Source organism: Schistocerca nitens, chromosome 2, assembly GCF_023898315.1.
Source record: "Schistocerca nitens isolate TAMUIC-IGC-003100 chromosome 2, iqSchNite1.1, whole genome shotgun sequence".
Taxonomy (NCBI): Eukaryota; Metazoa; Arthropoda; class Insecta; order Orthoptera; family Acrididae; genus Schistocerca; species Schistocerca nitens.
Genome location: NC_064615.1, coordinates 448,736,466 through 448,761,601, shown reverse-complemented (window position 1 = coordinate 448,761,601; position 25,136 = coordinate 448,736,466). Strand labels below are relative to the sequence as shown.

Below are 25,136 nucleotides of genomic sequence, written 5' to 3'. Positions count from 1 at the left end.
CGTCTGCTGCCTTCACTACTTCATCCCTCAGAGCTACCCATTCTTCCTCTACTGTATTTCTTTCCCCCATTCCTGTCAATTGTTCCCTTATGCTCTCCCTGAAACTCTCTACAACCTCTGGTTCTTTCAGTTTATCCAGGTCCCATCTCCTTAAATTCCCACCTTTTTGCAATTTCTTCAGTTTCAATCTGCAGTTCATAACCAATAGATTGTGGTCAGAGTCCACATCTGCCCCTGGAAATGTCTTACAATTTAAAACCTGGTTCCTAAATCTCTGTCTTACCATTATATAATCTATCTGATACCTTTTAGTATCTCCAGGATTCTTTCAGGTATACAACTTTCTTCTATGATTCTTGAACCAAGTGTTAGCTATGATTAAGTTATGCTCTGTGCAAAATTCTACAAGGCGGCTTCCTCTCTCATTCCTTCCCCCCAATCCATATTCACCTACTATGTTTCCTTCTCTCCATTTTCCTACTGACGAATTCCAGTCACCCACGACTATTAAATTTTCGTCTCCCTTCACTACCTGAATAATTTCTCTTATCTCGTCATACATTTCATCTATTTCTTCATCATCTGCAGAGCTAGTTGGCATATAAACTTGTACTACTGTAGTAGGCATGGGCTTTGTGTCTATCTTGGCCACAATAATGCGTTCACTATGCTGTTTGTAGTAGCTAACCCGCACTCCTATTTTTTTATTCATTATTAAACCTACTCCTGCATTACCCCTATTTAATTTTGTATTTATAACCCTGTAATCACCTGACCAAAAGTCTTGTTCCTCCTGCCACCGAACTTCACTAATTCCCACTATATCTAACTTTAACCTATCCATTTCCCTTTTTAAATTTTCTAACCTACCTGCCCGATTAAGGGATCTGATATTCCACGCTCCGATCCATAGAACGCCAGTTTTCTTTCTCCTGATAACGACGTCCTCTTCAGTAGTCCCCGCCCAGAGATCCGAATGGGGGACTATTTTACCTCCGGAATGCATCTATCATGCCGAATCCCTTCACAAACCCACACTGATTTATTGAAAGCTTGACTATGTTCCACTGCCTGTCATCAAGGATACATTCGAATATCTTGATGATGCGGGAGAGGAGTTGGATTGGGCAGTGGTTATCTCAGCCAACAGTGCCATATGGCACTTACATTCCATTTACTTCATTTAACTGTTTCATAATCTACATTGTAGAATTCATGTTTACACTAAGTAGTCCTTCAGCAGCTTGGGCATGCATTTTCACTTGTAATTTTCTGTAATCTCTTCAGTATATATCTTATTAGTCATACATGTAGGTATTGAGGGATTTTCTCAAAAATACTCAGTCTGTTTCACAGCTGGTTTTGTCACGTGAATGGCAACTAGTATTTTGTTCTTGTATTATATCTTTAATTACTGAAACCATTGTCTCATTTCTGCACATAGTGAGGAATGCCAGTGCTTTGAAGAATCCGAAGGTATATGTAGAATGGTCCAAATACCTCACTCTCTCTTTTCTTTTCTTTTTTTAGCTTTATTACAATGTAATTCCACAAGGTTCAAAATGAATATAATACACTGTACAGAGGTCATCTGCAACCATCTTTTGCAAGCTCTTCCATAATTTCAGTTTACACCAAAAATAGTCTACCAGTAATCTGAACTGTAGTTCAGTATGTAATGTAATTGAATCAATTAGATTAGATTCAGTTTTCATTCCATAGACCCAAAAAATGAGATGATTCTCATGGCTGTGGAACATGTCAAAGTACATCATACAAAACATAAAACATCTGAATATAATGTGTACTACCCTGGTCATTTTTCCGGAGATTGTAAAATAGATGAATTCATAGCAGTAAACTGGAACCACTAATATTTACAGAATTAATACGCTTTCTGAATGAACACTGTTATGCACTTTTAATAAATTTATCAGGCACAAAATACTTAATCTTGACTGTTGTGACCAGGTGCTGTCAAAACTGAAATCTAACAGATATTTTTACTTAAGCTGGTCTAACAGTCCCTGTTAAGATATGCATCTATAGAGTAGGAGGAGCTGCCACTCAAAAAGTCTTTTAAACTCATTTTAAACCATGCTTTATCTGAAAGTATGTTTTTAATGGTTGCTGGCAATTTATTGAAAATGTGTGTTCCTGAATATTGGACCTGTTTTTGGACCAAGGTAAGTGGTTATGTACATTGTTCTTATTCTTAGTATTGATAATATGTATTGAGCTATTGGTTGGAAATAGAGATATATTACTTGCAACAAATTTCATTAAGGAATAAATATACTGAGAAGCAGTGGTTAGAACACAAAGTTCCTTGAACAGGTTGCTACATGATGTTCTTGAATTTACACCACAAATGATTCTTATTACATGCTTTTGTCGTCTAAAAACTTTTGCTCAGTTTGTTACTCCAGAATATGATCCCGTATGAATGATAGAATGAAAGTAAGCTAAGTATGCAAGTTTGTTTTAAATATTTATACCTCCTACATCTCATGTCATTCTCACTGTAAATACAGGCTTGTTTAAGTGCTTAAGCAGTTCTGTGATATACCCTTCCCAACTGAATTTATTATCGAGTTGTAATCCCAGAAACTTAACACTGTCAACCTCTTCGATCTGCATGTCTTCATAGGTTATACACATGCTGAAAGGAAATCTCTTACAGGTTCTGAACTGCATATAGTGTGTCTTTTCGAAGTTTAATGATAGTGAATTAGCTTTAAACCATTTAGTGTCAGTGGAAATTTGATTAGCAGCTATTTCTAAATCTGTACTTGACTTGCTACTTATTGCAATGTTTGTATCATCTGCAAACAAAACAAACTTAGCATCTGGCAACGTAACAGAGCAGAGGTCATTAATGTACACAAGAAAAAGCATGGATCCAAGATGGAACCTTCAGGAATGCCACATACAATTAACTCCCAATCAGATGCAGACTGACTGCTTACTGCACAGGTATTTCGCAACGACACCCTTTGTTTCCTGTTGGTTAGATAAGACTCAAACAGGGTGTATACGGGGACAAGGAAAACAAATTTCCCGGGCGAAAATACATTTTTTCTGTGCTAAGTGACAGTAGGTTTTCCGTAGATTTTTCCCTCGGAACTGTAAAACTTATCAATCCATTGAATGGTTAACGTTTTATATAATTGCGTAGGACTTCCCGGAAAAAAAAAGACGGAGCAGAGAAGTTTTGGAGAGACCTTTAATAAAAAAAGGAGAGAAGTTTTGGAAAGACCTTTGATTTGCAGCAACATATACACTGCATAATTTCGTATTAAGAAAGTATAAATTCGAATTGCACCAAACACAGCGCGTTAGTTTCTGGAGCGTTGCAACCGAGGTTGCGATGTCCTTTTGTAAGCGAGTCATATCTCAAGCCACGAATCTCACCAGCCGATGACAGCAGCTATTCAGAGCATAGGACACGTGTTATAGTCAGCCAATAGCAAGATTACTGGTTACATAGCGCGAACACACAAGAGGAAAAGTTAACGGTTTACATTAATGTACACAGTACCGTATCTTTCACATATAATATTGGTCTCTAAGATTAACACGCTACAACAGAAGCTAAGCTTTCACATGTAATATTGATTTTTTTTACGTGTGTTATACTTTAAGATACATCACACAAATGTGCCAGTAAATTTAAAACTATGACATAAATGCCTCGGCTCGAAAATCTTGTAAGTGGCTGGTCCTCAAAGTGTTCAGTTTCGAACGCTCTGTGATTTAGATATCCATCCCACTTTCTCATACGTAACATAATTCATCTTGCGTAAAAAGAAATTTACTTTGAAAGTAACGCTTTTCTAACCACCGTTCGCAATACTGTTAAAAATAGGTTCGATTTACCAGTTGCCAGAGAGCGCCAGAAAACGCATTATTGTGCGTGTGCAACTGCAGTGGTGTAGGAAGCCCGCATGTTCGTGTGTATAAAGCACTAAGAGAGCTTACATTACACCAAAAAAGAAACAGGGCATCAGAGGATACTCCAAAGAGCATAGAAATTTCGTAAACCATACTAAACGGCATAATTCGGCTCGAAGTGCAAATTGGCTTTTTCCAGATTCACAATGAAGTAGGTTCCATCTGATATTAAGCTTTTCAGTGTGGTTTTTGGGATGTAAATTTTCTTGGAGTACCAGTACTCTACGATCTCATGTTTGGTTCTTTATCGTGGCATAATGCCATACATGGCAGAAGATGATAACGTGCTCTTGAAATTCACTGAACAGTTGGAACTAGCCAATACTGTAGAATGAAACACTTCGTTTCAAATAAAATGATTGCCTCAGCGGAATTTCTTTAGCAAACTTGCAAAAATAATTTCATTCTTCTGCAAGGCGATTGATATGCTTGACTGCTACTAACTACGAAAGAAAATAAAATCAGAAAACTGAAATTAATAATATATTTTTGCCCTCCATAACTATGTGAATGTATTTTAATTCACTTGATAGCTCCCGGCCACAGAAATCCATTTTGTTTTCATTTGACGTGGGAGCTGTACACGAAGAGAAGCAGCGAAATCACGTAAGCACGGGTCACGTGGAGACAAACCCCCTCCCTACTACAACTCAGACAACTCTGTGCAAGCGCGAATCTGGCAGCTAGGGCGCGCGAGAAAAATTTTTCTCCTTTGCATCTCACTGCTTGCTGCTACTATCGATACAGCTAACAGCCAAACTTCAATTAGCGGGAAGCGGGAAGCTTATACGCCAGTCAAATGCCCATGTGCAACAGACCACTGGCAACTGGTCAAACGAACCTAATGTGAACAGTTGTAACGTCATGCTCACAGCAAGCAGTTTATTGTTACGAAAAATTACAGTCTGCGCCCTACAGCCTTTGACATACTTTTGCTATCTGCAGACGCTTGTGCGTGCACGGTGTTTTGTTGTAAATTGCACATTTCCTTTGCCACTAAAGTTTTATTTTTTCCCTCTCGTTTATATTTTATTGCTGCAGTATCATTCTCCAGTAGCAGGATACAGTAACATTCTTTGCTAGAGAATTGATTCTGAAGTCAAAATTACAAAAATTTAAATGAAAGCTAAAACAATGAAAAATTCCCAGAATTCCGAAAAATTCCCGGATTTTTCCTGGTTTTCTCCCGGATGAAAAAATTCCCGGGTTTTTCCCAGATTTCCCGGTTGTCCCAGGTCGTATACACCGTGCTCAAACCATTTCACAGCATTGCTGGTGACACCATAATATTCTAATTTACTTAAGAGTCGTTCATACCATCAAAGGCTTTTGACAGGTCACAGAAAATGCCAGTAGCCTCTAATTTATTATCTAATGAATTAAGTACTTTCTCACTGTAAGTGTAAATAGCTCTGTCTATACCAGAACCCTTAATAAACATCTATACACTCTACATTTGCTTTGTTGCTGAATACTATGAATATTCTCTTATTCAAATCTATAGTTTAATAATTTTCAAGCCACTGCACTGTGATTTGCTAGAAATAAATGCTCTTTAACACAAATCCAGATTTTTTCGTATACCAATGTCTGGTCATCTGCGTACAGAATATTTTGTTCATTCTGACAGATTTAAATACTGTTTATAAACAGAAAAAATTCTTGTGACAAACTATACTTAATGGATCTGATTATAAACTTGTATCCATTCTTTGCCATCATGTTTTGCCTCCTGTTGCCAAACAATGATTTTACCAACTGTGCAGCATATCCATGTATGGCACAGTTTTCTAGGTTGATTGGTTTAAAAGAGTGGGGCGGGGCAGGGGGGGGGGGGGTACCAAACTGGTATGTTATCAGTCACTTGTTCCGAATAAAACAATGCCACAAGGGTGAGAATAAAACAAGCAAGCCTGACAACACAAAATGGAGAGAAAGGAAGAACCACAAGAATGACGGAAGGGCAACAAACACTTAAATGGAAAAAAGGGGGAGAAGAAAACAACAGAAATGCAAGAAACAGGTAGAAGAGATTAAAACAACAAAACAGATTACCATGGCTGGCTGACCATGAGAATAGAAAGGAGAAGCCAGTCACCCTGCAACACATTAAAACCTCCACCCTAAAAGCATTAGGGTGGAGGACACAGAGGGACAAAGGACTTGTGCTAAAATTTAGATCAAATGATAATACCCACCCTCATGAATAAAACGTAAAACTAAATCAGCTGATGAGGCATTGTCAGATAAAATTAGTGGCAACGAGTCCGGTAACCGAAGATTTCGTCACAGGGCAGTCAAAGTGGGGCAGTGCACCAGTATATGGGCCACTGTCAACTGGGTGCCACATTGACACTGAGGCGGGTGTTCACAGCACAGGAGGTAGCTGTGGGTCACCCACAGAGTCTCTGCGAGAGGCCGACAAGGAGGACTGCCACACATTCGTAGTCTCCTTAACGGCATGCAGTTTGTTGTGCGTACTGAGACTATGCCATTCCGTCTCCCAAAGCTGAAAAACCTGGCGACGTAAAAATGAATGCAGGTCAGTTATTGGAATGCCGATCTCCCTAAGCGGTTTCTGTGTAGCCTGTTTTGCCAGCTGTCAGCAAGTTCATTGCCTGGGATTCTGACATGTCCTGGGGTCCACACAAACGCCACTGAACGACCGGTCTGTTCCACGGCACAGGACTCCTGGATGGTTGCTACCAAAGGATGATGAGGGTAGCACTGGTTGATAGCTTGTATGCTGCCAAAGGAGTCAGTACACAGAAGAAACAACTCCCCAGCGCATGAACGGATGTGTTCAAGAGCACGAGATATAGCCACCAGCTTGGCAATGAAAACACTGCAGCCATAGGGCAACGAATGCTGTTCAGTATGTCCTCCATAGACATATGCGAAGCCGACATTAGCATCAGCCATCGGGCTGTCGGTGTAAACTACTTCATGGCGTCAGTACATGTCAAGAATCGAGAGGAAGTGGCAGTGGAGAGCTGCAGGGTTAACTGAGTCCTTAGGGCCATGTGAAAGGTCCAGGCGAAGCCGCGGCTTAGGTGTACACCATGGAGGTGCACACGATTGGACCTCCAGTATAGGTGGTAAAGGCAAGGACTCCAGTTCAGATAGAAGGGATTGGGTGCGAACTGTAATTGTAAGCCCTGACCTGGGCCACCGGTGCGGCAGATGAATCGCTGTGAGCGGGAAAAGGAGACAGCAATTCAGATGAGCAACACAATGCTGAAGGCACCGCTGAACCACAAACCAGACTCCCATGCTCAAGGCGGGATTGAACAAGGGCTCTGTATAGTTGCAGCAGCGTAGAGCGATCTGCACCTCAGGTGGTGTTACTCAGGCAGCAGAGGGCATCGAGGTGCTGCCAGCACTTCTGCTTAAGCTGATAAAGGTGAGGAAGCCAAGTCAATCGGGCATCGAAAACCAGTCCTAAAAATCGATATGTCTCCACTACAGTAAGGTAAAGTTCTGGTTCTGGATGAACGGTATGACGCCAACAGAAGTGCACAACACATGACTTTGCGGCCGAAAACTAAAAGCCCATGACTGCGCCTTGTGCTTGGCTCCCTGTAGGTGCCACTCAGCAACACCAGTACTGGTGGAGCAGTATGAAATGCAGAAGTCGTCTGCATACAGAGGGGATGAGACGGACAGCTATACAGCTGCTGCTAGATAGTTAATGGCCACTAAAAATAGAGATACACTCAATACAGAGCCCTGTGGGACCCCATTCTCCTGGGTATGGGGGGAACTATGGGAGGCTCCAACTTGGACATGGAAAGTATGAAGCAACAGGAAATTCTGGATAAAAACCGGGAGCGGGCCTCGGATACCCCACTTGTATAATGTGCCAAGGATACGATGTCGCCAGGTGGTGTCATATGCTTTTTGTAAATCAAAAAAGATGGCAATAAGGTGTTGGCATCTGGAAAAGGCCGTTCAGATGACAGACTCAAGGGACAGAAGATTATCAGTGGTAGAGTGACAAAGGCAGAAGCCACCCTGGCACGGAGCCAGTAGGTCACGTGACTATAGGACCCAACACAACTACCGGGGATGTCGCTTGTAGTCAGACGAGATGTTTAATCATCTGACTGTGGATCCTATCAGGCCCACGAGCTGTGTCGGGGCAATGTGCAAGGGCACTGAGGAGCTCCCACTCTGTAAATGGGGTGTTATAGGGTTCACTGTGGCATGAAGTGAACGAGAGGACTTTCCCTTCCATCCCCTGTTTCAGAGTGCAAAAGGCTGGGGGGGGGGGGTAATTCTCTGAAGCAGAGGAGCGAGCATAGTACTCAGCAAAGTGATTGGCAATCGCATTTGCATCGGTAAATAATACGCCATTTATGTTAACACTGGGAGCACCTGTTTGGGTCTGGTACCCAAAAACTCATTTGATCTTTGCCCAGATTTGGGAAGGTGATGTATGGCATCCAATAGTCGACATGTACCTCTCCCAACACTCCTGTTTCCACCTTTTGATAAGCTGGCAAACGTGGGCGTGGAGCAGTTTAAAGGCTATTAGGTGCTCCAGAGAAAGTTGCTGCTTATGCCGCTGTAGAGCTCGCTGATTCTCCTTAATTGCATCAACGACTTCCAGCGACCATCAAGGGACTGTCTTTCACTGGGGACACCCTAAAGAACGAGGGATCGCGTTTTCTGCATCAGAAACAATCGTTGTAGTTACCTGCTCAACCATCACATTGATGTTACCATTTGGGGGAGATTCAACGGTGACAGTATAGGTGAAGGCTTCCCAGTCTCCCTTGTTTAAAGCCCATCTGGGTAGGTGTCCATGGGCCTGACACCAGGGGCAGTAACAGAAAGATGGGGAAGCGGTCACTACCACACAGGTCATCATGTGCTCTCCAGTGGATAGATGGGAGAAGGCCAAGATTGCAAACCGATAGATCAATGTTCGAATATGTGTCATGTGCCACATTAAAATGTGTGGCAACCCCAGTATTTAAGAGGCAGAGGTTGAGTTGAGAAATTTTGGACATCTCTGCCTCGGCCAGTAAGAAGTGTGCCACCTCACAAGGGGTTATGAGCGTTAAAATCTCCCAAAAGTAGGAACGGTTTAGGGAGTTGATCGATCAGTGCAGCCAATGCATTCAGGGGTACTGCGCCATCTGGAGCTAGATATACGTTGCAGACAGTTGTTTCCTGCGTCCTTATCCTGAGAGCCACGGCTCCAAGAGGCATTTGAAGGGACACAGGTTCACTGCATATTGATTTCAAGGAACAGACGCAAACTCCACCTGACACACTATTATAGTTGGTACAGTTCCTGACATATCCCTTATAGCCACGGAGGGCAGGGGTCCGCACTGCCGGGAACCAGGTTTCCTGGAGGGCAATGCAGAAAGCAGGTGTAAAGCTTAACAGTTGCTGTAGCTCAGCCAGGTGCTGGAAAAACTGTCGCAATTCCACTGGAGGATGACATTATTGTGAGGCTGGGAAGGCATGAAGTGCGCAAGGAGGCATGTTATGCCTCAGGGTCACCTGCTGCCTCCGACTGAGTATTTGTAGCCGTTTCTATGGTGGATGAGGTCTCAGTGAGATCCAGGTCCACAGGGGACGCTAAGATCTCCACTGCATCCTCAGAAGCAGAATTGATAGAGAGTGGTGGTGTTGGGGCCACCAGAGGGTCCTGTTTCTTAGCAGACTTCTTAGTTTGCTTGCTCTCTCGCTTCTCTTTAGGGGCTTTCTGAGAAGATTTCTCTGAAGCAGCTTCAGGCACAGAAGAAAACTGTGAAGCTCTTCATCCAGCAGATTTTAGCTCCTTGAGCTACTGGCGAGTGTCTGCCGTCGCATTAGTGGAGACCTTGGGAGAGAGGGCCCCAAAGGACCCCTTCCGCATGAGAGGAGCTGAAGAAGGCTGTTGCTTCTCTGGCAGGGGGGAGGGAACTGATGTTCCTTGAGTTTGGAGAGAGGCCTTGCTCCCAAAATAGGTGCTTTGGGAGCAACGGCTGAAGATTTGCCTCCTACCACCAAGGGAACAGATGTATTCTGGTGGCCCGGAGGACCCACTGTTCGTGGCATAGAGTGAGGAACCACTGGCACTTGAAACGACGATGGTGATGTAGCTGCAGCGTATGTCGACGTCAACCGAATGGGGTGTAATCTTTTGAATTTATGTTTAGCATCTGTGTAAGTCAACCAGTCCAGGGTCTTGTACTCCATGATTTTCTGCTCCTTTTTTAGTACTGGGCAGTCTGGAGAGCATTGGGAGTGGTGCTCTCCACAGCTGATGCAAGTGGGAGGTGGCCAACATGGAGTATCTGGGTGCAGTGGAAGTCCACAGTCTTGACATGTGGCACTGGAAGTGCAGCAGGAAGACACTTAAAGCACCGCATAGGGGAAGGGATGTATGGTTTAATGTCACAGCGGTAAACCATCACCTTGACCTTTTCAGGCAATGAATCACCCTCAAAGGCCAAGATGAAGGCACCGGTAGCAACCCTGTTGTCTTTGGGTCTCCTGTAAACACGCCGGATGAAATGAACACCCCGCCGTTCTAAATTGGTGCAGGGCTCGTCATCAGACTGCAACAAGAGGTCACAATGGAACAGAATCCCCTGGACCATGTCGAGGCTTTTATGGGGAGTGACAGAAACAGGAATATTACCCAACTTCTCACAGGTGAGTAACACTCGGGGTTGGGCTAGGGATGCTGTCTGAATCAAGACTGTGCCATTTCGCATCTTGGACAACGCTGTCACTTCTCCAAACTTATCCTCAAGGTGTTCAATCAAAAATTGAGGCTTCATTGGTAGAAAAGAGTCCCCATCAGTTCTGCTACAGACTAAAATCCGTGGTGAATATGGCTCTTTCCGTTCTGTAGCTCTATGTTCCTTCCGTGGTGTGGCGACGAAGGGAAACGATGTAAGGTCATACCTGTCGGCACTGTATTCTACCGCCACAGCAAAGGCCAACTGGCATGATGGCCGTTGCCAGGCGTCCTGATGCCCCAGGGAGACAGGCATCTACTCCTCGGCATACATGGGGAGTTTACAGCTCAGGCATCAGCAGTGCGATTCCTGTGTTGTCAGAAGGCTACCACAAAATGGGTACATGACGGCCCCACGACATTGGACTGGCTACCATGCTGGATATTGGATGCAGAGAAATCCAATATTGTCATGGGGGCAAAAGAGGACAGGACACAATGGAAGAAGATGACATACCCCAGAAAGTGTCCTCACCCAAATAGTTAAACGCAGGTGGAGATGCAAAACCATGAAAAGAGATTCAGGAGAACGAATCTAAGGGCACTCATGCACCATGTAAGGCATCCTTCATCCTTGAAAGTGGCAGGTCAAACCATAGAATGGAGCCTGAACTCAGAGCCGAAAAGTGTGAGACTCCTTTTAGTTGCCTCTTATGACAGGCAGGAATACCTCAGGCCTATTCTAACCTTAGACCTGCAGGGGGGCACAGCTTTCTAGTTCTTTTATTATACTATATCTGGAATTGCATCAATAGTCCTTTATACATCTCTTTTATCTAACATATACACAACAGATTTTGTTTGACTGGAAGCAACAATTTCTGCAGATTTTCATTTCCAGAAATCATTCTGCACTGGATCAGAATTTTCTCTCTCACACAATTTAAGTAATCTATTGAAGAAACAGACCTGTAGTTGTTTAAGTTCTCCTTGTCACTTTTCTTGTATGCTAGTGCAATTTTTTCAGGAAAAACTCTCCACAGGAAGAGCTTAGCCAACAATATTTGTTATATTCCTTCTCTCACAGATGCTTTATCAGAGAATTTTATTCTTCATAATTTGTGGACATTGCTCATTGTATGATTTTTGTGAGTGTTTCCTTTGAAGAATTCCGAATGGCTGGTCATTCAAGTTTCCTTAAGTATGTAGGTCTTTGGTGACTTCTTTCATACTTCAAATTTTGTACAGAATCTATTAAATTGTTGAAATTATTTTTACTCCGTAAGTAAACAAGGTGTTCTCTGTTCTCATTGATTAAATGACATTTCTGTTATTTGCACTCTTTCTTTTCACTATCTGACTCTGGCGATGTTTTAGAGCTCTTGTTTCTTTAACTCATGATGATCTTAGATTGAAGTTGGAAAAAATTTAACTTCATAATAGCAGCTATCAAAGTTGATGAAAATATTATCAGTGATTGTGTAGCTTTGACCTGACACTTTCATAGGTATTATTCTAGATGCTTTCATTTGATATGGTAATAATGCCTCTTAATCAATTTTTTATTTTGTTTCTCATCTACTTCCAATATTTTAATCTCCACACATTAAGGTATTTTTAAAGGAATCTTCAATAAAAGTCTGATAGTTTTTCCAGAGTTAGAATGTGGAGAATTGTACTAACAATAATTTTCTTCCTCTTATAGAACAGCTACCACAGCAACAACCAACCAGAGAACACACTCTGTCACCCCTTCTATTTTTTTCACTGTTGTAACTTTGTTGGAAGATCATCTGTGTAGGTTAAAAACAAGAATTGGACTAGTACTGAAACCTGTGGCACTCCATATGTTATGGTCTCCCTTTGTCAGGTTGTTTTCATGCGTGAGACAGACCCTGTTAATGTGACCCTCTGCTTTTTGTTATGCGGGTAAGATTCTACCCAAGCAAGAGGGATGCCGTTAATGACATAACATTTTAGTTTGCTTACTGCAACTTTGCGATCTACACAATCAAGGGTTTGGCAAGCTCGCAGAATACTTTTTCTTGTTTAGTTCTGTTAGCACTTTGAGTTACAAATTGCATTTGGCGCTTCAGCTATTGTTACAACCATCTGCCAAAGATAAAGATAAACATGCCTTAAAAAAAAGAGAAGGGGAAATAACTCCTCTCCAGCATCAACTTCAACTCACTTGTACCCAACATGCTCAGTAAGTTGTCTGATATTCCAGTCTCTGCCTTCCCCTACAGCTTTTATCCTCTACAGCTCCCTCTAGTAGAATGCAAGTTATCCTTCTTTGTGTTAACACTTGTCCTATCACCCTGTCCTTTCTTCCTGTCAGTGTTTTCTACATATTCTTTTCTTCGCCAATTCTATGGAGAGCCTCCTCATTTCTTATCTTATAAGTTCATGTAATTTTCAACATCCTTCTATAGCACCACATCTCAAATTATTCTTTGGCAGTTTACTCACAGTCCACAATTAATTTCCTTAGAAAGCTGTGCTCCGACCATACATTCTCAGAAATTCCTTCCTTAAATTAAGGCTGGTAATTGAAACTAGTAGACCTCTTTTGGCCAAGAATGACCTCTTTGCCTGTGCTAGTTTGCTCTTCATGTCCTCCTTGTTTTGGGCAACATGTTATTCTGCTTCCAAGATACTAGAGTTCCTTCACTGATAGCTTTTTTAATATCAGTTGTGATTTTTTTATGTTTGGCTCACCAGTGGGCATGTGACGCCACTGACCGGTTAACACCACTAGGGAGCTGACTAACCCTATCACACCGTCATCCAGTTGGTTAGTAAAGCACCTCTATTTCCACACCGTGGATAAACAGTACCATGTGCTGTTGCACATCGGATGCATCTAAGTTCATCACCTTTCTTGGTATTTACTGCCATTTAAGTGTTCCGCAGTCATCAGATATTGTGAACAACTGTTCTTTGTTGGCATAGCATTAGTAATAACAGTGCAGCACATCTAAACACAAGATTTGCAATTAAAGAGGTCATCCAAGAACTCATCTGCAACAAATCTTCCTCCGAATTCGATAAAGTAATGGACAATGTGCCATACCACTCTGTTGTGATGGATAAAGTTCCAGCAGTGCAGTAGAGGAAAGCGGATATTTTGCTCTGGCTGCAGAGAAATGTTCCATAGGGTAGAGTTGAACATGCATACATACAAGGTGGAGTAAACGGAACTTGTAGTGCTGAACTTACTCTTAGACAGACTGGCTGAAGCTAAAGGACACAGTTTAATGAGGCTTCCTCTCTATCACAATCATTTAAATCTAAGAGAATATAAATACTAAGGTGAGAAGTAATGTGACAAAAAACAACATAAAGTTTACGCTCAGTGAGTTTGAAATGTTGCCAAAAGTATAAATTGCAAATGTTAGCCGGCTGGAGTGACCGAGTGGTTCTAGGTGCTACAGTCTGGAACCGCGCGACCGCTACGGTCACAGGTTCGAATCCTGCCTCGGGCATTGATGTGTGTGATGTCCTTAGGTTAGTTAGGTTTAAGTAGTTCTAAGTTCTAGGGGACTGATGACCTCAGAAGTTAAGTCCCATAGTGCTCAGAGCCATTTGAACCATTTTTGCAAATGTTACATCACAAGACTGATCTCAAGTTGTCAGCCATACCAAGAAAGCAGTTGAGGAGACATTGGTGTTTGAAGGACTGTGACAAGTTTAGAGTAATACATAACTTCTCTTGTTGCCATGTTAAAATCTACTTTTTTTGTCGAAACACAGCAGAGCTTACAAATATTCATTTCACTAACATTCTAATGCCATTGAATTTGCAACAGAATTCTGAAACAGTGTATTATTGAACTAGCACTTGAGAGCAAGCAGATCAATAGTTTATGAACCAGTCCATTCTCAGAACAAGAATAAATGTGTGACTTTTTACTTATATTGTTTCTTGAGAGTGGAGACATACAATATTCCCCCAAGTTTAAAGACTAATTCAATATGGTATATTATCTACATTTAATATGCAGCAACATATGACTTAACAAGCACAAAACACAAAACTCATAGTGTCCCCTATTTTTCACAGTAAACTGTAAGAATCTCTCACAGTAGTTTAACTAATATTGAAATATGACAATGACTATGACATTAATGAATGGTAGGCAGCTCATCATGAAGCTGCTGAATTAAGTTATGTGAGAATCAGAGCTTATTACTGAATAGTTTCTTTGCAATCATTTGAGAGACAGAAGATCAGCTGGCTTGCATGACTTTCTGTTCAGGCAGTCAAGCGAGCCTGCCAGGTTCTAAGCGAAGTAAGCCTGGCATTATTGTCACGTTCTAACATGCTCAGCACACACTGGCAACTACACTTCCCTTCACTTGTTCCTTACTGAACTGCCAAAAGTCACAACTAATTTTAAACACACTATATGCTATCTTGGGATCCAAAATTTTGAGTTTATATAATCTTCCCACAGTGATGATTTACATGAAATTAATTACCAGAAAGTAATGAACTGTGAACACTACATGTGATGGCTTAGTTGAGTATTGGAACTTAGTACTTCACATTTTCAGCTAGTAGAATGATCACCTTATGAAGCTACTGTTTGTATGTCCAGCATCAAAGATTATTTAAAACCTATGATCTAGCTGTACTAAAGCAATAGCAATATTCTATGCATAATACAGGTGTATATGACCTTTGGAGTGTAGACATTAAGGAAAAGACAATCCTCTTCACCCCTATACTTCTGCCGCACCCAGTCTGCATGCGGGGCAACTGCGCCTTCTTCTAGAGCATCTCTTATGCCTGTCCAAGACTCCGGTGGCTGTGGTGGCTTCATGTTATGCAAACAGAATAGTTATGAACAAAGAGAGTGAAATTGTGTGCATATCATAATTATATCAAATATTAGAAAGAGCACTTCAGTAAAATAATTATTTTCATCATAGTTGCCAAAGTTTAAGTGAGCACATAATTAACAGGACAAAAACATTAAATTACAACTTTACAATCGGAAGATAAAGGCGAGTAATGATTGGAAAGAAGAGATTATTGTATCAGTTTGCATCCTTGAACAATGACAGCAAGGAGAAGAGGAAAATCTGGCTAAATGATCACTGCTACAATCTACGAAATAGTGGTATATATTACTGTCTTTGCGGTATAAGGAGGAAGTAGGTCCGTTGTACAGTGATTGAACCTTTGTATTATTTGTAACAACTTATTTATACTGAAGTAACAAATAGTTTTACTTGTAGAGAGTTTATTGCTGACACTCTTGTAAGCAAGAAACCAAAATAACAACTATTAAAACTTGTGTTTTGACAAACTGTGGAGCAATGAAGAAGAATCTGATCGAGTGATAATCTTATTGAACAATAGCTAGTAATTAAAGTGCCATAATATACTACCAATATATAGGAGAATGGGGCAAAATTAGGAGAACAAAGATGACAGTAGATCCAGTGTCCACCTGGAAACAAACATCCTGATTTGCAATTCTGAGGTTCATAACAACTAAGTGGTGGAAGAATCACCCAGAAAAACAAATGTCTGCAGTTCTCACACTGTCCCTTGATTCATGTGGTGAATGATCTAGACAGTCTGCAAGTGGGTGTACTGAGAAGCAGACAGGACATGATGGGAGACGCCACAGCTTATGCCGACTGGGAGTGACGGGCTGTTTAAAGGCCACCAAAACGTCCAAAATCGATGAATCTCAACACTGAAGTCGGGAAGAAGACGTATGAGGATTCTGCCCCAAGATGGTGGCTCTGGACTGCAGCTACTTGGGGTCCAGCCACAAGGCTTTCATTTGCTGCTTGTTTAATCTCAAAATAATGTGCTATTTTCAAAATATTGTCCAAGGAAGGGTAGTCTAGTTTAAGAGATGCAGTGTGTACTTCTGGGTCTCAAGCCAACTGAACCACTACATCTCAAATCAAAGAATTGGCATACAAAATTTTGCAAGCAGGGTTTTTGCAAGTGAAGTCGCAATGTTGATTCAGTCCTTGCAAATCCATCACCCATCAGTGGAATGGCTGACAAGGTTGCTTGTTGTATCGATAAAACTCAAGGCACAATGCGACCACATGGAATCTTTGTGAATAATAATTTGATAGTAACAGACACATCTCCTTGAACGTAAGTGTGACAGGATTTGAGAGTAGAACCACCTTCTTTAATAAGAAAAATATCTCTGGGGAAGACCAAGAAAGGAAGAATGACCATTGGAGTGCATCATTTGAAATCCACAAAGTGGTCAAGTGCTGTGTCCCAATCCTCTTTAGCAATGTTAAACCATGGGTAGTAAATGAGTGGGCTGTTCTTTGCCTGGAAACTGCCCACAGACTATTTGTGTTGGGAACCCTCAATCTGAAGGCAATCCATAAAAGCTGTATTTCCTGATGGAGCAAGTCAGTTTGCTGCTGCTGTTGTTGAAACTGCTATTGGAATCACTGATGTAACTGCTGCTGCAGGTACAGCTGTTGCTGTTTCAAAAGTTGCACAAGCTTTGTGTCCATGGGACACTGCTAATCTTTTACCTCACAGCCAAGTATTGTGACCAGAATTGAGTTAGACTGGGAACAACTCAAGAACCTGCAGAGATTGGCCAACTGGTCGAGGGTATCAACAACAAGTGTCCACAGAGTAAACAAGTGGACAACAGTGAGAGAAAGACAGACAATGGTGATGGCACTGTGGAATAACAAGTGCAATGATTAAACCAAAATTGAAAACCCTAAGATGTGGTAAATCCCAACTTGCAGTGAGATCAATACAACAACACAGTGAAATCATAACTGATGGATTGAACAGCTGCACTGCCGGCTTTAAAAAGCAGCTACGGGCACTGACAGGCCAGCAGGATGAACGTGTCTCCACAGCCAGTGCTGCAGTGGCAATAGCAGTGCTCACAGATTATAGTAACGCCATCTGGTGACTGTCATTGAGGTCCCACCAGTTGGCTGTCAAATTCACTGGGCCAGGAGACCAGGTAAAGGAAGCTCAGAAAGCTGTAAATACAACAGCATTTTATTAAATTTTTTACGTGACTGGAATGAAATGAAATGATCATACGGCACTGTTGACTGGGAGGCTCCATTCGGAGACTTTCACCTCCTTTCAAGTTCTTGTAGACGGTACAAATGTGAGGAAACTTCACTTATTATAATGTTTAATGTTCCAGAGTTTCTACAGCATGAGGGAGGGGTGGGATGGGGGTCAGGGCTAAGGGCAGTGAGTGAGTGAGAGAGAGAGAGAGAGAGAGAGAGAGAGAGAGAGAGAGCACACACATGTGTGCACGCACGCACGCACACAGAGTCCCTGATCCCTTCCCTGCTCCCATCCCAGTACTAAAACACTTTCACTTCTACCCATGCACCCACTGGTCTTTTTTAACTCTCCTTTTCATAATATTGTCTTCTTTTAAATAAAAATGTTGTATTATACTTGCCATGTCTGATATGATAGATTACACCACATTAATTCAATATGGAACATTGTCAGAAAAGAGAGAGAGAGAGGGGGGGGGGGGAGAGGAGGGGTAAGTGCCAAGTTTAATAGTGTGGGTAATCAGAATATTAAAACGAAAAGTACATATGTATAGCAGACATTTTATGCAATGTATGCATATTGTTCAGTCTTCATAAAGACAGAGCTAGACTTTAAAAAATTTGTGGTTTTGTATTCCGACTAAAATGTGCTATAGCCTAAATAGTATAGAATAAGTGTGATCTCACACCATAATTTGAAACATTCTAGGAAACTTATGTACCAAGGAGTTATTTCCTTGCCTGTGTAATTATGGGTTACCTAGCAACTCACAAATTCTAATTACGAGACAACATTATGAAAAGGACAGACTGCTATTTGCAACAAATATGACACTGAGAAGTTGCAGACAGGCATGACAAAAAGACTGTTACATACAAGCTTTTTGCTAAACTTCCAAAGCAAAGAAAAACGCACACACATTCAAACAAGTAAGCCCACCTCACAAACACATGACTACTATACCTGGTCACTCTGGCAAGACTGCAACAGAAACATGTTGAATGAGAGAGGAAAGTAGAGGAGTAGAGAAGAGGAAAAGATTATGGGTGTGCCAGCAGAGAGCAGCGCACAGTGAGAGTAAGGGGAAGCGAATTGTGAGGAGGTGACAGGACAGAGGGAGCAGAAACAGTTGAGTGGGGAGTGTGGGGAGAGTAGGTTACCACAGATTGAGGCCGGGATAATTTTTCGAGAGGAGAATGTGTTGAAAAGCTGGTGCTGGAGGAAACGATTCAGATCACCTGGGCCACAAAGCAGCCATTGAAATGAAGCTTGTTACGTACAGCAACATGTGCCACAGGGTGATCCACTTTGCTCTTGTCCACAGTTTGGCAGTGGACATTTGTCCTGGTGGATAGATGGTTGGCTGTCATACCTTGATTCCAATAGAGCTGATATATGGCATGGCTGCTTTCACAGGTGGCCCGGCATCAGATGGGATGGGATAAGCACATGACAGGACTGGAACAGGAAGTGCTAGGTGGGTGGATGGGGCAGGTCTTGCACCTGGGTTTTCCACAGATGTATGATCTCTGTGGGGAGGGGTTGGGATGGGGACTGGCATAGGGATGGACGAGGATATTGTGGAGGTTGGGTGGGCAACGGAGTACCACTTTATGAGGGGTGGGAAGGATTCATTGGTTGGTTTGGGGATAAAGGGACCAAACTACAGTGTCATCAGTCCCAGTGGGAAGGATATGGGTAAAATGTCCATAATTGGAGGGTATGATGATAGATAATCAAAGCCCTGATGTAGGATGTGGTTCAGTCGTTCCAGTCTGGGATGATATTGGGTGGTGAAAGGCATGCTCCTTTGCAGCTGGTTCTCGGAGATGGTTGTAATATTGGGGAGCATGGGTATATGGCACAGGAAATCAGTTTGTGGCATAGTTCTGGGAAATAGTCCCTGTATGTGGAAGTTTTTATGAGACTCTCAACATATGTGAGCAAGGAAGCTTCCATCACTGCAGATACACTGTCTCCAGGTGGCCAAGCTGTATGGGAGGGATTTTTTGGTGTGGAAGGGATGTCAACTGTCTAAATGTACGTAGTGTTGGTGGTTGGTGAGTTTGATGTGGACAGAGGTGGGGATGGAGCTATCAGAGAAGGGTTTTGGGAAGCTAAGATTTCCTCTAGGCAGCCCATGAACAGATTGATTGGCATAGGACAGTGCAATGCAGGTGCCCATGGCTGTGTCGTGGGTTTGTTTGTATACCTTCCCTTCAAAAGAAAAGTAGTTGGATGTTAGGATGTGGTTAGTAAGGTCTATGAGGAATGAGGTAGTGTATTTTGAGTCTGAAGGACACTGGGAGACATAGTGTTCAATAGTGGCAAGACCATGGACATGACGGATGCCGGTGTACAGGGAAATGGCATCAACAGTGACGAGTAGGGATTCAAGAAGTAAAGGAGTGGGAATGGTGGAGAGTTGGTGAAGGAAGTAGTTTTTATACTTGCTGTGGGAGGTTAGATTTTGGGCAATAGGTTGGAAGTGTTGGTCAATGACAGCAGAAATTCTTTCAATAGGACCAAAATAACCAGCTAAAATTGGGTAACCAGGGTTATTGGGTTTGTGGATTTTGGTGAGCACATAGAAGATGGATGTGCAGAGAGCCATAGGAATGAGGAGAGAAATAGATTCAGGGAAGAGGGTCTGGGAATGGCATAAGTCTAACCAAGAATGTGAAGTCGTGTTGCACTTCTGGGATAGGGTGACTGTGGAGAGTTTATAGTTAGTGGTGTGAGACAACTGGCAGGGGCCTTCTGCCTGGAAGTCACTGCAGTTCATAACAACAGTTGTAGAACCTTCGTCTGCATGTAGGATGATAAGGTCAGGATCTGTTTCAAGGCTGTGTGTGGCTGTCCTTTCTTCTACCAAAAGTCTGGTTTTCTGTGACCTGGACAAGAATGGTGAGGCCAAGTAAGTTGGAGATGAGGAATTCCTGGAAAATGACCAGGGGTTGGTTTAGGTGAGAGGGAATCACAGTTGGATGATGATGTGAACTGGCAGAGGCAGGGTTCAGTGTTAGGATTAAGTTGGCTTTGACTGGAAGGATTGGTGGCAAACAAGTGTTTCCATTGCAGGGATTGAGAAATGGAGAGTGGGTCTTTGACAAGTCCAACATGTTTAAATTTGGATGTAGGGCTCAAGGTGAGGCATCTGAATAGGACTGAAACTTCTGTGAGGATTTTAGTGGAAAGGTTGAACAAAGTGTTCTGGGATTGTTTTGGCTCAGGATTTAGTGGAGTGTTGGAAGGGAGTATTGTGGAACGTGGCAAGCAGAAAATGTCAGCTAGGCAGGGTCTGGGTGCTATGAGCGGTTGATAAGGAGGAATACTGAGGGTAAGACAGTGGTTGGATAGTGATGCCCCAAGGCAGTAGTAAGATATCGGTAGGTTGGATAACTTACACAGTTTGTACCTGGAATGCTCTTCTAGATGCTGGAGTGCAAGGGATTAGGTTTCCGATATGTGATCTACGTAGGAGGGCCTGCACAGTAGAAGCATGTCGCAGAGGTAGCAGAGTTGCTCTTTGATGCCTGTGCCATGGTGATGTGTTTTTCCAGTACCAGGTTTGTGAGGGATAGGGAAGGAGGGGTGGGCTCCAGAGAGAAGCATCCTTATCATTTCACCATTGGGGGGGGGGGGGAGGAGGGGAGGAGAGGAGGAGGGGAGGAGGGGAGGAGGGAAGGGGATATTCCATGGTTTAGCCAGCATTCAAGGATCCAGTGTAGAAAGTTGGAGAAGGAGTCCACTGTGGCAGGAATGGCATTGAGGTAGTGGAAAATGACAGGAAATGGGCAAATGAAGGCAGTGAGTGGTTGTGAGGGGCACTGGATAGTAGGGAAAGGCACACAAAAATATATCTAGACATGCAAAAATACATACAAATACATACAGTGTGCACAAGTACATAAAATATGTCAAAAATGCAGGGAAAAAGAACAATGGATGAGATAAGGGAGAGTGCACATGCTGGGATCAGGAAGGAGGGGGATGGCGGAGGAATCAGTTAGATTCACAGGTTCGTGTGGCACAGGTACGTGTGGAAAATAACACGCAAAAATATGACAGATGAGGGTGAAATGTTATTGATAGGAATGATTATACTTGTAATTATGAGCGGAAAGAATTTGGGGCATGAGATGCTGCACTAGCAGTCCGCATGGTTACAGAGCCATGTACTCTATGTGGATGAGGCAATTAATACAGCACAACTGGAACAGTGCACACTTTTTAAGCAATGAAAACAGACATAGAAGAAGAGAGAGAATGGACACTAAGTAGAATAGTGTTTTGGAGGAAAAAGTAACAAAGGAAAACAGCAGTGGGTTGTGGGATGGAAGAACAGCTGTTAGGTAAACTCAAATAATGGCAAGTCCAGTTTGGGATATGAACAATGTCATTTTTAGGATAGATTGCTACTCACCGTAAAGATGACACGTTGAGTTGCAGACAGGTATGATGAAATGAGTGTTTATGTATATAATCCATCCATCAAGTATTTGCTATTCCAGTCCTGTCATGGGCTTATCCTACCCCATTAGAGGCCAGGCCACCTGTAAAAGCAGCCATGCCACATATCAGCTCTGCTGCAATCATTTCTCAGCTTTTTATATTGGTGTGATTACTAACCACCAGCATGAATGGCTACCACCAAACTGTGGTCAGAAGTGGACCACACTGTGGCAGAACATGCTATAGTACATAACATGCTTCATTTCAATGGTTGCTTCATGACCTGGGCCATCTGGATGCTTCCCTCCACCAGCACCAGATGGGAGTTATCCTTACAACACATTCTCTGCTCCCAAAATCATTCTACCACGGCCCAGCCAACTGTTTCCACACTTTCAGTCCTGTCACCTACTCACAATTTGCCTCCTCTCACCATGATTGTGTGCCGCTATCTGCTAGTGAATTCAGCAGTCTTTTCCCCGTATCTCCTCCTCTTCTTTCCACTCTCCATCCCCCCCCCTGCCTCCCCCCTCAGCCCCCTTACACTGCACCTGGCAGCCCTGTCCTGCCACACCCAGTCCCTGTATGCTCCGCCACGCAACACCGATTCCTCTTCTCCCTGCTATACCTTACCACCCTCCCCCCAAACTCAAGGGCCATGTTCCAGATTGTTGCTCCTGTTTGACACATTTCTGTTGCAGTCTGGCCAGAGACAGTATTCATGTGTAAGTGACGTGTGCTTGCTTGTGAGAATGTGTGTATGTTTTCTATTCTGGAGAAGGCTTTGGCCAAAGGCTTATATGCAAGAATCTTTTTGTCATGCCCGTCTGCAACTCAACATATCACCTTTACAGTAAATAGCCATCTATCGTTTTCATGATACAGGGTGTTTATAAATGAATATCTGCATTTTAACACTTTATAATATTTATTATATTAAACTTACAGTTATAAATGATACGTCAAATGAAAGAACAACTCAAACAGTTTTACCGAAACCTTATAAAAGTTCAATGTGAGCACCATTTGTCACACGGCACACATCAAGTCTATAGCCAAGTTCTTCCCAAAACATTGATCAGTGTATCTTCAGTGATTGTAGCAACAGCTGCTTCAATCCGGTTTCGTAATTCAGGGAGGTCTGCTGGTAGCGGAGGCATGTACACACGATCCTTGATGAAGCCCCAAAGGAAAAAAAATGCATGGCATTAGTTGAACGTGGAGGCCATGCACAGCAAGCCCTGTCATTGGTCCCCTTGTGCCCTATCCAGCACTTGGGTACAGACTTGATGTGTGCCGTGTGACAAATGGTGCTCACATTGAACATTTATAAGGTTCTTGTTAAACTGTTTGAGTTGTTCTTTCATTTGACATATCATTTATAACTGTAAGTTTAATATAATAAATATTATAAAGCGTTAAAACCCCGATATTCATTTATAAACATGCTGTATTATTTATATTCCAACCTGGACTTTCCACTGTTTGATTTTGCGTAACAGCTTATCTTCCGACCCACAACCCATTGATGTTTTCTTTTGTTAGTTTTCTTTAAAACACTACTCTACTCAGTGTCCACTCTTTCTCTTCTTTCCTGTGTTTTCTCATTGCCTTACAAACCGCAGACCCTCAGAGCCACACTGTACCAACAGTCTTGCCCACTCACAATGCACAGTTGTGTACCATGCCCCAAATTCTTCCTGCCCATAATTACGAGTATAATTATTCTACTGATCACATTTCCTCCTCATCCTCTCATATCCTCTCGTGTTTTATTTTCTGCACCTGCCTGTGCCACATAAACTTGTGAACCTAACCAATCACACTCCCCTTTTCATGATCCCATGTTGTTTCTCCCATAACTCATCTGCCTGTCCTTTCTCCCACGTTTTTCACATTTTTGTGCATATTTTTGCATATTATACATAATTTATGCGTCCTTTTTTGTTATCCAGCTCCCCTCACAATGACCTAACACCTCCATTTGCCTTTTCCTATGTAACCTCATGTTTCCAAAATGCCATCCCTATCACAATGGATTCCTGCTCCATCTTTCTGTACCAGTTCCGAAAGTATCCCTTTCCCTGTCTAAAACCGTGTCTTATCTCCTGTTCCTTAAATGCTACCTAAACCATGCCCCCCCCCCCCACCCCCAAAGGCCTAATCGTAATAATTCCCTTCTCTGGATGCCATCTCTCCTTTCACAACAACCTTCACCTTTTCATATTCCACCAGCCCCTGTCCCTCACAAACTTCATACTGCAACAACACATCTCCATGTCACAGGCATCCCAGAACCAGTTCTGTTCCCTCTGCAATACTCTGCTACTATGCACTCCCTACTCCATATACTAAGGTGACAAAAGTTATTGGATAGGGACATGCACTTATACAGATGGTGGTATTATCATGCACACAAGGTATAAAGGGGCAGTGCATTGGCAGAGACATCACCTGCAATGGCTCTCTTGGATTTATGATAATATCAGTTGGACCCTAGATGACTGAAAAACTGTGGCCTGGCCATATGAGTACCAATGTCAGTTGGTAAGAGTTGATGGTAGGGTGCAGATCCCAGGAAGCCATGGGCCAAAGTTGACAACAAGGCACTGTGCAAGCTGGCAGTGGGTTCATAATGGTGTGGGCTCTGTTTATGTGGAATGAACTGTGTCCTCTGGTCCAATTGAACTGATCATTGACCAGAAAAGGTTATGTTCAGCTGCTTGGAGACCATTTGCAGTCATTTATGGACTTCATGTTTCCAAACAACATTGGAATTGTTATGAATGACAATGTACCACTTCACGTTGCCACAACCATTTGCAATTAGTTTGAAGAACATTCTGGACAACTGATTGAAGATTCTTGCCACCCAGATTGCCCAAAATGAATCCCATTGAACATTCATGGGACATAATTGGGAGATAAGTTCATGCATAAAGTCCTGCTCCAGCAACCCTTTCACAATTATGGGCAGCTATAGAGACAGCATGTTCA

General features: G+C 42.5%; 1 protein-coding gene across 4 annotated transcripts in view; it reads right to left on the bottom strand.

The window, feature by feature from the left end:
- LOC126236312 (juvenile hormone esterase-like) overlaps positions 1–25,136 on the bottom strand; it is a 557,639-nt gene that overhangs the window by 48,445 nt on the left and 484,058 nt on the right. For all 4 annotated transcript variants that reach the window (XM_049945523.1, XM_049945521.1, XM_049945524.1 and 1 more), the window contains one exon: positions 15,325–15,462. In XM_049945523.1, coding sequence (XP_049801480.1) covers positions 15,325–15,462 — 138 coding nt within the window. The remainder of the gene's footprint in view (positions 1–15,324; positions 15,463–25,136) is intronic.